Source organism: Melopsittacus undulatus, chromosome 5, assembly GCF_012275295.1.
Source record: "Melopsittacus undulatus isolate bMelUnd1 chromosome 5, bMelUnd1.mat.Z, whole genome shotgun sequence".
NCBI lineage: Eukaryota > Metazoa > Chordata > Aves > Psittaciformes > Psittaculidae > Melopsittacus > Melopsittacus undulatus.
Window position 1 is genome coordinate 79,496,486 of NC_047531.1, and position 13,500 is coordinate 79,509,985.

Below are 13,500 nucleotides of genomic sequence, written 5' to 3' on the forward strand. Positions count from 1 at the left end.
CATTTTGATTTTCTTCACTTGACATACCTATTAAAAATTCACACCCTTGTTTCAGAGATCTTACGAATCATTCCCAGCTCTACCACTGTGTAATGTTGTGCCAGACACATAACTGTGTTATGCTCTGTTTCTGTTCTATCATCTGTAAGATAAATGTACCTAGGCTAGAGGTATATATACTGTGAGATGTAGCAACAAATTGTGAAACTCTGGGGCCTTGGCGCACAAAGGGCTATGGAAATGTTGCTATGACTGCCTTAAAAATCAGGAATCAAAACATACAATCACATTACCCTGGGAAAAGCAATTTCAGGACTGTAACCTTACCTCTGACTTTCTCCCTGCATGTGCCTTTGCCCCTATATAGGGAACACAGTGCACCTACTCTACAGCCAGCACCTGATACTTGGTTCTTTTAGGCTGGTCTGGTATGCACTGGGGAGCTCAGTGATATAGCCAGTGGCTGAATCTACTCTCTCTTTGGCCTGTGCACGAACGTGGTAAAGGGAACTCAGATTTAGACTCTCCCATTTTAAATACAGGTCTTTGTAATCTGCATTTTTATACTATAGTTATGAACTGCAGACAAAGGGTCTGTAAATGCCAGTAAAATATTTTGGGAAGGAAGGACTTTGAGCTTATTCCTGAAAAACATGTTTTTCAGTGAATTTTTATGGTCTATAAAAACCAGCAACTTCTCATTGATTTTTACTAGGTGTTCTACTTATAACTAACAATATGATATGGGTTGATGATGTGTATTCAAGATATCTCTCATTTTCTCATATTCCCTAATTAATCCAAAGGGCAAGAAGTCTTTGGCTTTTTTTCATAATGGGACAACTGGATGGTAAGTATTCCCTACCTATGAATGCTCTCAAGGCAGTGGCCAATTGCCACTCAAGTTTTCAAGATACTAACATATCCTGTGTAGATGTAAACTTTCTGAATCAGGCACTGTTATATAGTTTCATATTATTGTCCTTGTTCCAAAAGACACATCCTCTTCCAACACAAAACTCACCTTTTCTTTTTAGGTAGGATACAGTTTCCTTCATTACTGGGGGGATTAGTTCACCTTTATTTTTGTCCTTGATACTGTTAGGAAAAAAGAAAAAGGTAACAGCCTTTAAATAGCATTTATAGATAGAGTCAAACTAAGACAGAGCAGTCTCAACGAAAACCTGAGAGACACCTGAAAGCACACATGGTAGAGGGATTGAGTAGATGACCTCCAGAGGTCCCTTCCAAACATAATGTTTCTGTGATTAAATTTCACAAATTAAGGAGCCTGCACCAAATGAGTCCTCCACAACTTTAACAAGCCCTGAACAAGCCATTAAAACAAGAGGCTTGGACTTCTATCCAAAGAGCTGTTCCTAAAAATTTTCTTCTTGCTAGAAAAGCTGTATAATTGCAACAGCGCTGAGTAATAATCACAGAATCATAGCATGGTTTGGGTTCAAAAGACCTTAAGATCATCCAGTTCCAACCCCCTTGCCATGGCCATGTACACTTCATACTAGACCAGGTTGCTCAAGGTCCTGTCCAACCTGGCCTTGAATGTGTCAGTGATGGAACATTCATAATTTCCTTGGGCAACCTGTTCCAGTGCCTCACCACCCTCACAGTAAAGAACTTCATTGTACCTAGCCTAAATCTCCCCTGTTTAAGTTTGAAGTCATTACCCTTTCTTCTATCACTACAGTCTCTGATGAAGAGTTCCTCTTCGGCATCCCTGTAAGCCCCCTTCAGGTATTGGGGGCCTACCGTATCTATTTATCTGTAAAATAAACAAGTGCTGTTTACTGTCCTGAAGGTGAATCAAGGAAAGAGCAGAAGAATGATGTTCCAGGTTAACTTTGCATCTACTTGAGATTGGTTTTGCTCTAGCTCTGTTCCCCTCACTCAGCATGCCCCAGCAGGGCTGCTTTTAACCATGATGCAGTGACAGAAGTGGTGGTGGCTCTGATTGGATTTAGTTGGACACTGTTCATGGAACAGGGTTTCGAGACAGCTTAGAGGCAGGCAAGGAAGGAGTATGCAGTAAATGCTTCATAATAAGTCTTGATCAAGGCATGCTGCAAATTTAGGGACCTTTTATCATGCAGATTTTTCTTTGTCACTTGCCTCCTTTTAAGCCACAGTGTATGTATAATTAAAAGGATATTGTGTTATTTATTTTGAAGGCAAAGTGATGCAGCAAGATTATTAATGCTTTGAATGACTTCCATGAAATGGGATTTCTTTCTCATATGAGTGAACGGTTGAGGCAAAAAAACTGAACATAGAATTTTCTTGATCTAGGCAGTGTAAAAAAAACTGCAATCATATTTCTTATTTAAAAAAGAAAAAAGTCTTTGACAGTTTAGGAAGTATAACAAAAGAGATGGTCAGATTTGCTGAGTATTCTGCTACATTTTAAGAGTAATCAACAACAAAATAAAGGACCAGTCTCAGATTTTAAAGCAGACATAAGATGCATTTATGTGTACAATTTTATCTTTGAGATTTAAAAGGTGAACAGAGAAAGAAACTCTAAGCAATAGCACAAAGAAACTCTAAAGCAGTAGCACAAAACAGAACGGAGATCTGTGACTGTATCATGAGAGGCTGCAAATGCTGCAGCTCATCCACAGAAAACACAGGATGTTTATACAACATGTAAACACAGCCTTACCCTAATCCTACTAGTTGAGGTTGCACCTCCAGAGGTCTTTGGGTCTTTTTCTTTTCTATGTATTGTGACTTACACTATTTCTGCCTCGGCTTGCTTATTGCTTTATTAACATGAACCAACTAGTCATAACTGGAGTATATTTAATAAAATCCTGTAACGCTGTTGCATGGAAGTAGCAATCCACTATTGTATTTTGTTTACACTACACATAAAACCTACTTTAAGATAAATGTTACAGCAACATAAGTCAGCGTGGATGGGTAGGGAAACTGTCAAATTGCTCCACCTCCTCCTATTTGTTTTTCCTATGCCTATGAAGGGAGTTACAAGAAGATATGTGGACTGCTTAAGTTTGGATCTCCAAGCTTTGGAGGTTGGTCACCCCCAGCTTCACATATAGGGGTGGTGGGGGTATTTCTCCAAAGGAAAGACCTGGAGCAAGATCATGCCTTAGGTACTGAATCACTCTGTGGTTTTGCCTCTCTTACTCATAAACTGACAGGAGAATATACTTCATGCTATTCAGTTATTCAGCCATCAAATATTTTGATCTCATTCATCACTCCAGGGATGCAATGCTGAGCCACCAGTGACATTTCTTCCAGTTACAGTTTCATTGACTGCCCAGTCTTATTCCTCCTCTTCCCTATTTTCACCATCCAATTTCATCCCAAGCACTAATATCTGTGTGTCTGTATGTTACCCAGATTCTCCTAGACCATATTTTTTTCCTCTTTACTGTGTGTCACTTCCACTAGTGCTACATAAAACAACGAAACTTGTTACGTGATTATAATAAACTTGTTAATCCAGCTCCCAGAGCTTGTTGTTCTACTATTTCAAATACTTAGACCAACCTGCTGTTTGAAAGGAAATAAATTGTTCCCTCAGCCATAGAACTAAAGAAGTTGATCTGCTATGGATTTATATCCCATGTTCTACCTCTCCCCTCATCATAATAATTTGAGTTAATTTCCTTATGTCTCTACGACCTCACTTCCCTTACAGAGTATTTTAATTTCCTACCCTCACCTCTTCATCTCATATTTCCTCATAAGGTAAGGAGTAGCTCATAAATAATGACCATCTAAACACTAACTAATGCACCAGCACACCAAAGACAACTGAAACTGGAGTTCCTGCTATAGCTTCTCTCCTTCCAGCCAATGATTTTTAAGAGCTTGTAGTATTTGTGAAAGCTCCAGTCCTCTGTCAAATATGGTTGATGTAAGCCCATAGCTCTCCTGTGAGCCTTACTAAATATCAATTAATTATACAATTTTTTCCTGTTCTTTTTCAACAAAGTATCCATACCAGAACTCAAAGTGTATAAAATTCAATACTGTTCTATATGTGGGCTAATACTACTCTGCGGACACTGCTGTATCTACATCTAACAGGAGCTGTTTGGGAAAGGGGAATTTTCCTTGATGTGATGTCGTGGTTTAAACCAAGTCCCCCAACTCCCGGAGAGTTAGGAAGGAGAATCCAAAGAATGTAGCCCCCACGGATTGAGATAAGAACGGTTTAATTGCTAAGGCATAACACAAAACCCCTACTGCCATTTACTACTACAAATAATAATGATGCAGCAAACAACAAGTGAAGAGAATACAACACCCCACCAGCCACCGACCCATAACTCACTCCACCCTGGCTGGCCGAGCACCATGTGCTCCATCCTCCATTTTCCTCTAGAGCTCTACCCCTCCAGCCTTCTCTTTCCCAGTATGCATCCTGGGCATCACGTGCTATGGTATGGAATACCTCATTGCCTAGCCTGGGTCAGGTGTCCTGTCTCTCCTTGCTCCCGGACTCCCCTCCTCCACCTGGCTGGAAAAAACCTTGAACAAAAACACCCTCAAAACATGCTCAAACCATGACATGTGAACAGACAGAAATTTTGATGAAAAAAAATTTTGCCAAGTTCCACAAAATTGTGTTCATAGCATGATAATTTTAGGCATTTGACCACATAAATTCTACAATGTATACAAAGCACTTGCAGGAAGAAACAGATTAACAGCAAGGAATGTGTTTAATTCAGATAATCCTGAAGTATGAGTTTTAAAACATTAGTAATTCTCATTATTTTCTGCTGCTTGCATGAAATGATCTTTACATGAAATTATACAATTCTTGTCCTTACACATTAGCAAGGCACCATTAATTTCAGTATGAAACAGTACTGGACTTGCTGGAGTACTCATTCTCTGTAGTATCATAACAAAATGATAACAGCCAGAAGAGAGATTTATAACCTGACTTGTGAGACCCAGTCCAACCTCAGTCTTCCCCCTTATCACAGACATCTTATGAGGGCTAAACCAGAGCCCATAAGTGCTTCATGAGAAAAAAAAATCATTCATTAGGAAAGGCCATGGACTGAAATACTACCAGAACCAAGTTTATGACCCACTCCTCAGAGCAGAGTCCTCTTCTTGTCCACATGACAATCAGGTACCTATGCAAAATATCTCTCCTAGCAGCAAAAGTATCCCATCACTCCTAGTCTCCCCTGCTCCTTCCAGCTTCAACAATCTTACAGCATTTTCACACATGCTGGTGACACTGGAGAGTGGAAGGTCAGTGTTAATGTTACAACCAAGCAGTAATTGAGCAGAGCTCTCAGACCCAGGTTGTTCTTCCCTTCCCCCTGCTTTCCACCAAGACCCTGGAGAGGAAAAATTAACAAGTAACTTGTGCTTCAGTACCATGAGTTCTCTTATCATCCCCTGCAGAAGTTGGTCACAGCAAAGGAGATAGAGCCACGCAAATGCAGAACAAATGAACCCCCTACTCTACTCTGAAAGACAGTTTCTGTATGTGAATTACTTTCTCTCGCAGCAGATCAGTTGTATATCAATCCTGCTGCAACAACATAGAACAAAACAGGCAGCGACTGTGCAGCACCATTAATAAATTAGCCTTGCTAATAAACCACACAAGGAAGGAAGTTTTAGTGTTTGTTTGCATATCATGGAAAGTTGAAATCCCCAATGAAATTATAACTCTGGGTGCTGGACTAAACAAGAAAAGGAGCTGGGAGGTGAAGTCAGTACCAAGGTCAATGTTTAGAATACCAGCGAGGAGAAGCCTGCAGCAAATCAAGTTAAGGGAAAAACCAAATCCCTCCACCACATTTATTTTAGTCTTTCTAATAGGGGAGTTATAACACTTTACATGTCAAATAATTTTGTTCCATGTATTCAAATCAGTACTCTAAACATTTAGGGCAACTTTTATTAAAATTAGTCGAAAGTCTAATTCACTTAAATGGGAACATCATCAAGACTTTAATTTGCTTGGAAGCTGTTACATCTTTATTATTGACAATTTAAGCTCATGGAACCCATTCTCAGCCTCTCTGAAGTTGCTCTGATTGTTTTTGCTTTCTTACAGCTGCTCACTCCAGAGGCACCAAATAACAACCCAGCAGCTTTTTATAAATGTTTTCTAATTATTATTGTTAGCCATAAATGTGTTTCCCATTTCAGTGTATAAATAGCAAACTGATTATTTACAGCACTGGCTCCTGCTGAGCACTAGTTTATCTGTCAGAGAGGCAAGACAAATAACTGGGCTGTAATTTGTAATAATAAAACCTACACATCATTTTTCTTTTTTCTAGGAAAAAAAAGATACCGTTTCTGCACTTCTACCATTTTCTATAGGATTCCTGTTTCCTTTGAAGGAAAGGTTCCATTCCCGGTACAGTGAAAGAGGTCCTCAGGATAAATGGCATTTGAAAATAAAGTAGGATATTCACTGAAAGTCACGTGCAAATGATTATTCTGCTTTTGCAACACTGGGAAAAGCTGGGATGTCTGTTTTCATAGCATTTCACAATGTGGGACACAGCATTCGGTTTACTAGACCTAAGGTGACAGAAAATAATAAGGACATTACTTCAGCTAATGTAAATCAGACCAGCTCAGAGGTCAATGAAATTACACCTTATCCTCTCTTTGTGGATCCTGTCAAGTAATCTGCATTTTTCTTGCCTTGTTCAGGATGGTGTGATGAGCAGCTGTGCTTTATGATGGACAATGCAAGCTGACATTGGAGATCAGGCACTACTACTGGCAATTTGAAATGAGAGATCTCTTTCTGCTTGCAAGCCAAGCATAACAGAGCATTTCAGTGCACAGCATAGTTTTCTGTAACTGATTCACAGATCTGAATTGTAATGCAGCAACATGTCAGATTCAAGAAGGATCTATTCTAGTAAACAGAGTAGCCAGAGAAAATGAGTACTTCTCACTAAAGGATATATGATTAGTTACTGCAACACGTTATATATCCAATGACTCATTTCTAGACAGTGGACAGTTATCATGAAAGGCCTTTATATGTTGTTCTGAAGTGTCATTAAGTATTCTTGGCTGATAATCTTTGTCTCTCTTTGCTTTTCCTCTCCTTTTCATTTTTTCCCCTGCTGAGACATGCTGAGATTTGGTTTAGAATGCATTCTTCCTTGCTGGTCACGCATGTACAGCATGCACAAGCAGAAAGATTATGACCAAAGGGAAAGCACCCTGAAATGTTTATGACAACAATTCAACAAACAAAAGCTGTATAGTTGTGGCAATTCTGTCTCCCTCTCCCCATCCATGTCAATAGATAGAAAACCAAAACATTTACTGTCTTCCCACAAAAGATATTTAATTTTAGATTTCAAAACCAATTGGAGAAAACAGAACAATGTCAATAGCTGGCGAAGGTCAACTCTGTGTTCTGTTGTAGAGCTCAGCTGTAACCTTCCTTGATTACAGAGGCAATCGGGTGCAACAACAGGGGTTTATAGGAGCATGCTGAATATACAACAGAGGACAATGATGCTGCTTAGCCCATATAGTCAATTATTAATTCCTTTAAAGTGTTGCAAATTTAGGAAGCTTCATTCACGAATTTTAACTGTGTTTATCTATCAATACAGGTGGAGGGTTCTCCAATTTTTTCCTTGCCTTTTTAAACATAAAATCTTTAATTTACTTTTAGAATCAAAATCCTGTTTTCATGCTGACATGCAGTGCAAACTAGTGAGGATATATTCTGAATAGCTAACTCCTGATATTCTACATTTTATGTGTGACAGTAGTACTGCTGAAAGAACAGAAAAATAGTCTTGCTATATCAACCCAATACATGAATATTCTTTGAAATGTCTGAATTTATAAAAGTGATAGCTACTGGTGAGTAACAGAAAGTAGTTTTCATAGTACTGTTGTACTCTCCTCTGTAAATCTCAGACAGCTACAGGCTGGGACATTATGACTGAGGAAGTATCACTATACACTTGCCCTGTTCTAACACTGTTCCCTGCTGCCATCTGCTACTGCCCCTTATTAGAGACATGACATGAGGCCTGATAAACCTTTCAACTAGCTGTCGTGGTTTAAACCCTGTCAGCAAGTCAGCCACACAGTCCACTCCCTCACTCCCCCTACCTTCTCCCCCTGCCTCCATTCCCGGAGAGATGGGGAGGAGAATGGAAAGAATGTAATTCCCATGGGTTGAGACAAGAACAGTCCAGTAACTAAGGTATAACACAAACCACTGCTGCTACCACCAATAATAATAATGATAAGGGAAGTAAGAAGGAAAAAGAATACAATACCACCCATTGATACCAAGCCTGACTGTCCAGTGAGCTAGCCCTTTCGGGTAACTCTCAGTTACATCCTGGGCACGATGTGCTGTGATATGGAATACCTCTTTGGTTAGTTTGGGTCAGGTGTCCTGTCCCTGCTTCCTCCTGGCTTCTCCTCCTCCCTAACAGAGCATGAGACTCAGAAAGTCCTTGGTTAGACTAAACATTTGAGCAGCACCTAAAACACTGGTGTCACCAGCGCTGTTCCCAGGCGGTAAGTCAAAAACACAGCACTGCACCTGCTACTAAGAAGGAGAAAAATGACGGCTACTGTTGAACCCAGGACACTAGCTCATTATGGTTGTTATTCTCCTCACTCTATCTGCATGTAAGAAGCTCAAATTAGCAAGTTTGAGACAGAAATCATAAACCCTAAACATGCAAACTGTCCCACCCAATCTGTGCTACAAGTTCTTAAGTACCTGTCAAATCTGAATATGGATTCCTATTACATCAAAAAAAGAAAAATTAGTCACTTTGTTCTTCTAGTTTTAAATTATATCTTTGAAAAGCAAATGTATTAACTCACATAAACTGAGAGAAAGGTTACATGAGGACATGTTACCAGAGAGAGTGCTGCTTGTTGCTTTTATGAAGGCACATTCAAAAGGCTGTAGCTTTACCACTTTCCACAGCCAGAAGACTCGGGTGCCATTACCAACCATCTTAGCAAACTTAGGCCACCTGTGATGGCCTTAGATGTATCTCATTCAGCAGTGTTTTACTGACTGAATAGAAATCATTATCCCATAGGTACTGAATCTGATGAAACCTCAGGCCTATGGACCTTACCATTTCTCTTCTTAAAATGAAGAAAAAGACTCCAGAGAAACAGTTCTTTAACAACAGCAGCTTTACCTCAGCAGTACCTCTGACAGTATCATTTTTACTAACACAGTACATATATTCCCATAAGCCTATACAAAATAAAATCATTCTCCCTGTAGCTCTCTGCAGGAAAGAAAGAGCCTCACTCAGAAGATGACTTCAAACCTGCCTCTTTGCTAGACAGGTGGGACGTCACTGCCATTTTGTCATTATAGTCTATAGAGATCATAATGGGAGAGGGAATTAGAAAATGCAATTCATTTATCAGATGAAAGTTGATATGTTTTTTGTTCGGATTTTAGAAGCTCCAAACACATACCATTTCCTCTCCTCCACTAGCTTTACCTTTCTTTGCAAACACAGTCAAAATTAACACCTTTAGTTCTCATTTACAAGTTCTAGGGGACTTCTTTATTTGTAATTTTTGACTGGTGATGCCTCACTCTTTCTTCTGCAAGAGGAAATTCAGACAAGTGTAGGCAAACAGAAGAAACAAATATCCCTATGTACATCCACTTTAGAACGTGAGTGCTGTGAACTGTACCCACACATGGAGGGCAGCTGTCTGTCAGCACCTCCATCACTAGCACTGGAACTCTCTGGGTCAAAAAATGACAGTTAATACCTCTCCAGGTCAAAAAATGACAGTAATACCTCTCCCAGTGTTTCTCTACCCACAGATTTTCCACAGAAAAACTCTTTAGGAAATATCCACCTGTTTTATACTTAGGGAAAGCTAAGGCATGCAGCAAGGATGTGATTTGCTGATGGTAACTCACCTGAAAGTGACAGAGATGGTTGTGGACACCACAGCCTCAAAATGTGCAGCTCAATGAAAGACACCGTTCACTGTTCAGGCATAGCCAGAGAAGTAAAATATGGCTAGCCTATAGTAAGAGTGGCATATAACAAGCTGTCTGGTTGCATAAGCCTGTGAGAAGTTTGACAGAGCTGTTTGACAGCCAGGCTAAGCCGGAGGCAAGTGACTGTGTGCCCTGATGCTGGCAAACAGTCCTGGTTTTACCATTACAGCAGCATCATAAAACATTGCCCATCTGAGTGACCCAGTGGAACCCACCTAAAAGATATTCTCTGAATTAGGGAAGCGAGTTAGCCATGTTCCAAGTGTTAGGCTGAACTCTAAAGAGATATCATAAAAGTTAATGTCATAGTAGCTCTTACACAATAGATATTGATTGTACTAATTTCAGGCTTTCCAGAGAGGATTAATGCTTAACATTTAACCAGGGAAAAATTGTATTTTATATCTCATTTACAACTGAATCATTAGAACCAGAAAAGTAGATGGGGGTGGGAGTTGGGAGGATATTCGACAAACACCCAAGTGTCAGACAGACTAAACTGCCTGTGCTGAATGTGAACAATATTCTTCAGCTGTTTTTGAGAAGGATGCAATAGAAAGAGGACAGAAATGACTGTGGGTAGAAAGCTAGAAGGCTTTGTGGGTTTTGTTGTCATTTTTTACCAAAATTGAAACTTGCAAGTACTATTGTAATCCCATTCCTTGTGTAAAGTAAATAATTTTTTATACCACATACAGTGCTGTAATCTATGTAAACAGCTGTCAGGGCATTTATGGAAGACAGTGATTTTATTCATTTCATAAAATTCTGATCAGAACAATATGTGAGCAACAAAACAACAATATATAAAGGCTAAAGCATCCATTTTAGCTTTATGCAGCCATTTTGGAGCCTGAGGATTTGTTCTGGTTTTCCTATCAAAAAATATCTCCAAAACACTTTCATACTGCCAGCATCCAACAACAGATTAGCTCAGGACTCTGTCATATACGGGCAAATTTCTGTCCACTGGGAGAAAAGTTGTGAAGTCATGCTAGCAGTAAATACCACAAAGATATTGTAAACGTGAAGACCACACAGGTCACTGGGACTATGAGACTTGTCCTGAATGCATAAAACGTATTGTCTAACAGCACAGTTTTGTGGCTTTCAAAGAGAATGAGAAACTAAGCATATAACAAACAGAATATTTGCAGGCATTCTGTCTGGTGAATCTGTGCATCACAGAAGGCTGCAATGTATAAAAGTATAATATTTTAGAAATCTCATGGCTTACTATTGCAAGCTGACTCCAAATTGCTGGGTAGGTAGAGGGGGCCGTGGTGGAGGCACCTTAACCACAGGTGGCAGTTTACCCTTCTGTTTCCTCTGAAGATTTTCATCATGTCTGCAAAAATCAAGAAATCATTGATTTTCTGTGCACCACAGTTGACAGACTATATGTACGAACAACTACCAGTATTGTTCCTGACGCTGATCTCCTGACAATAGTATATATTAGTCTTACAAAACTTGCATTTAATTTAAGCATTAGGAACATTTTTAAGTAGTACTTGTGGTAAGATACTGAAATAAGACAGAGCTCTTTTGCTTCAGTAAATGGAGCATAGTAATAAATTTGTCCAAAAAAATAGAATGTATTATAATTCAACAGCAAAATCCAAACCTGTCTGCTACTTAAAATACAACTCCCCTTTCTTTGGCAAGCATGCAATCCAATTTATAACCTTAGAGCTATAACGTATTTTCTGTTATTCCATATTTATGCAAAAGGTGTGTAAAAACCTACCAGGCATCAATAACAGTCATAATCAAAGCTTCCAGTTACTTTCATTCAGCAGTGACATAAAATCACTTCCTGTCAGTACATCAAAGCATTTCCATGTAAAGCACTGTGTCGAAAAGACTGTTATTGATACTAATACTGGCACTTGACAATTCCAGTCCTATGCGTTTCTTTTTCTCTCCTGCTCCCTCTCTAATACTTCTCCATAATGCACATACATGCACAATATAAAAGTAATAGATCCACTGACAGTAGATGTATCCATATAAAGTCAATCAACACTTTGCTGACTGGGAATGCTCTTAGCAAAAGGAAGTCACTTAATCTGTTACAATATGCAAACAAAAGGGTCAGGATTATACTTTTGCCCATGAACATCACACGATACTCTTAAGCAGTACTGACACATGGATTGGTTTCACCAACACTCACACAGAATCTGCAATTATACTAAGAAAATGCTCCACAGCTGAGATGGAGATATCCCAAATCTATAGAAAACTATATAGCATTTCTTCTATAAACACCTGACACACTTCAGCAGATCTCTGATGGCAATGCAGCTTTTAGAATTAAATCCAACCAAGCACAAACAGGTAAACTAGACTTTTAATCACTGAAGAACTAGGATTAGGTTCTTCTTGAAATGCAGTGAACAAGATGAAACTCTACTTGAGAGAAGGTGAAATAATATATTTTAAACTTGTCACGTACCGGATGACTTCTGGAGGGATATTTAGCTGGTCATATTTGAGATGATCCCTGAGGTCACTTAGATAGTTCAAGTAAGTGATTTTCTTCCCAAACTTATGGCTAAAAAAAAACCCAAAATCACAAAGAAGTATAAGAATCAGCATGGGAGGAACGTTTATGAAGGGTTTAGTTTCTATTAGAAAAATGTAAGTGCTGATGCAACTCAAAAATTAGACTGTAATTGAAGCAGCAGGAGATGTAAGATGTATTTCATTTCATATGATCAAACATATACAGTGCACGCCTGAGAGTCTGATTTGAAGAAAAATAACTGACTTCCATCTGAATGTTTTTTGATTTGCATAGATATGAAAAACAGTACTCTAAAAGACACTGAAAACCAGGTTTCCCATAGCATTAGAAAGCTCACTAAAAACCCATTAACTTCGGAGAAGATGTTACATGGCCAACAGAACAAAATGTGTTATTTAGGCATTCCTCCTGCCAAAAGACAAAATAATTGGGCTGTAGACACAAACTATAAAGTAGCAAGTGACAGGAAAGATTTTCACTGCCTGGATAGTGCATATCCTTGAGCAGCTTTATCCATTTTTGAGAAGGACTAGATAGCTTCTAGGAAACATCCTGAATAATAAGGTTTTTCTACGACTGGTTCAAAACAGACTTCCAAATTTGAAGCACCAAGTATCACTAGTTAGGTCTTGACTTTCAGACAGATTATACTACCTTACTGGGTGAGGTGTTCAAACAAGGCTTAGTGACACATTTCTACAGATGGCCTGAAATAATTTTGTATTTTTCCACAATACGAAATATCTGCCCTGCAATGAAGTGTCAAGCAAAATAACAGGTATTTATGATAAAAAGTATACTTTGCTCAAGTTATTTTGACAGTAAAATTGGAACAGATTTCTCTCACATTAATGTATTGAGCCCTTGATTGTCAAATACACATGCACACACTCCCTCTAGTGGGAGATGGTACAAGTGTTCAGTCACTTTTAGCATTTTAGCT

The 13,500-nt window shown here is 39.0% G+C and overlaps 1 protein-coding gene across 1 annotated transcript in view; it reads right to left on the reverse strand.

Moving 5' to 3' along the window:
* Positions 1-13,500, reverse strand: part of ARHGAP8 (Rho GTPase activating protein 8) — a 52,363-nt gene that overhangs the window by 19,273 nt on the left and 19,590 nt on the right. Inside the window, exons 6-8 of the mRNA XM_034063338.1 lie at positions 12,486-12,584; positions 11,262-11,372; positions 1,025-1,098 (exon numbers count right to left, since the gene is read on the reverse strand). Coding sequence (XP_033919229.1) covers positions 1,025-1,098; positions 11,262-11,372; positions 12,486-12,584 — 284 coding nt within the window. The remainder of the gene's footprint in view (positions 1-1,024; positions 1,099-11,261; positions 11,373-12,485; positions 12,585-13,500) is intronic.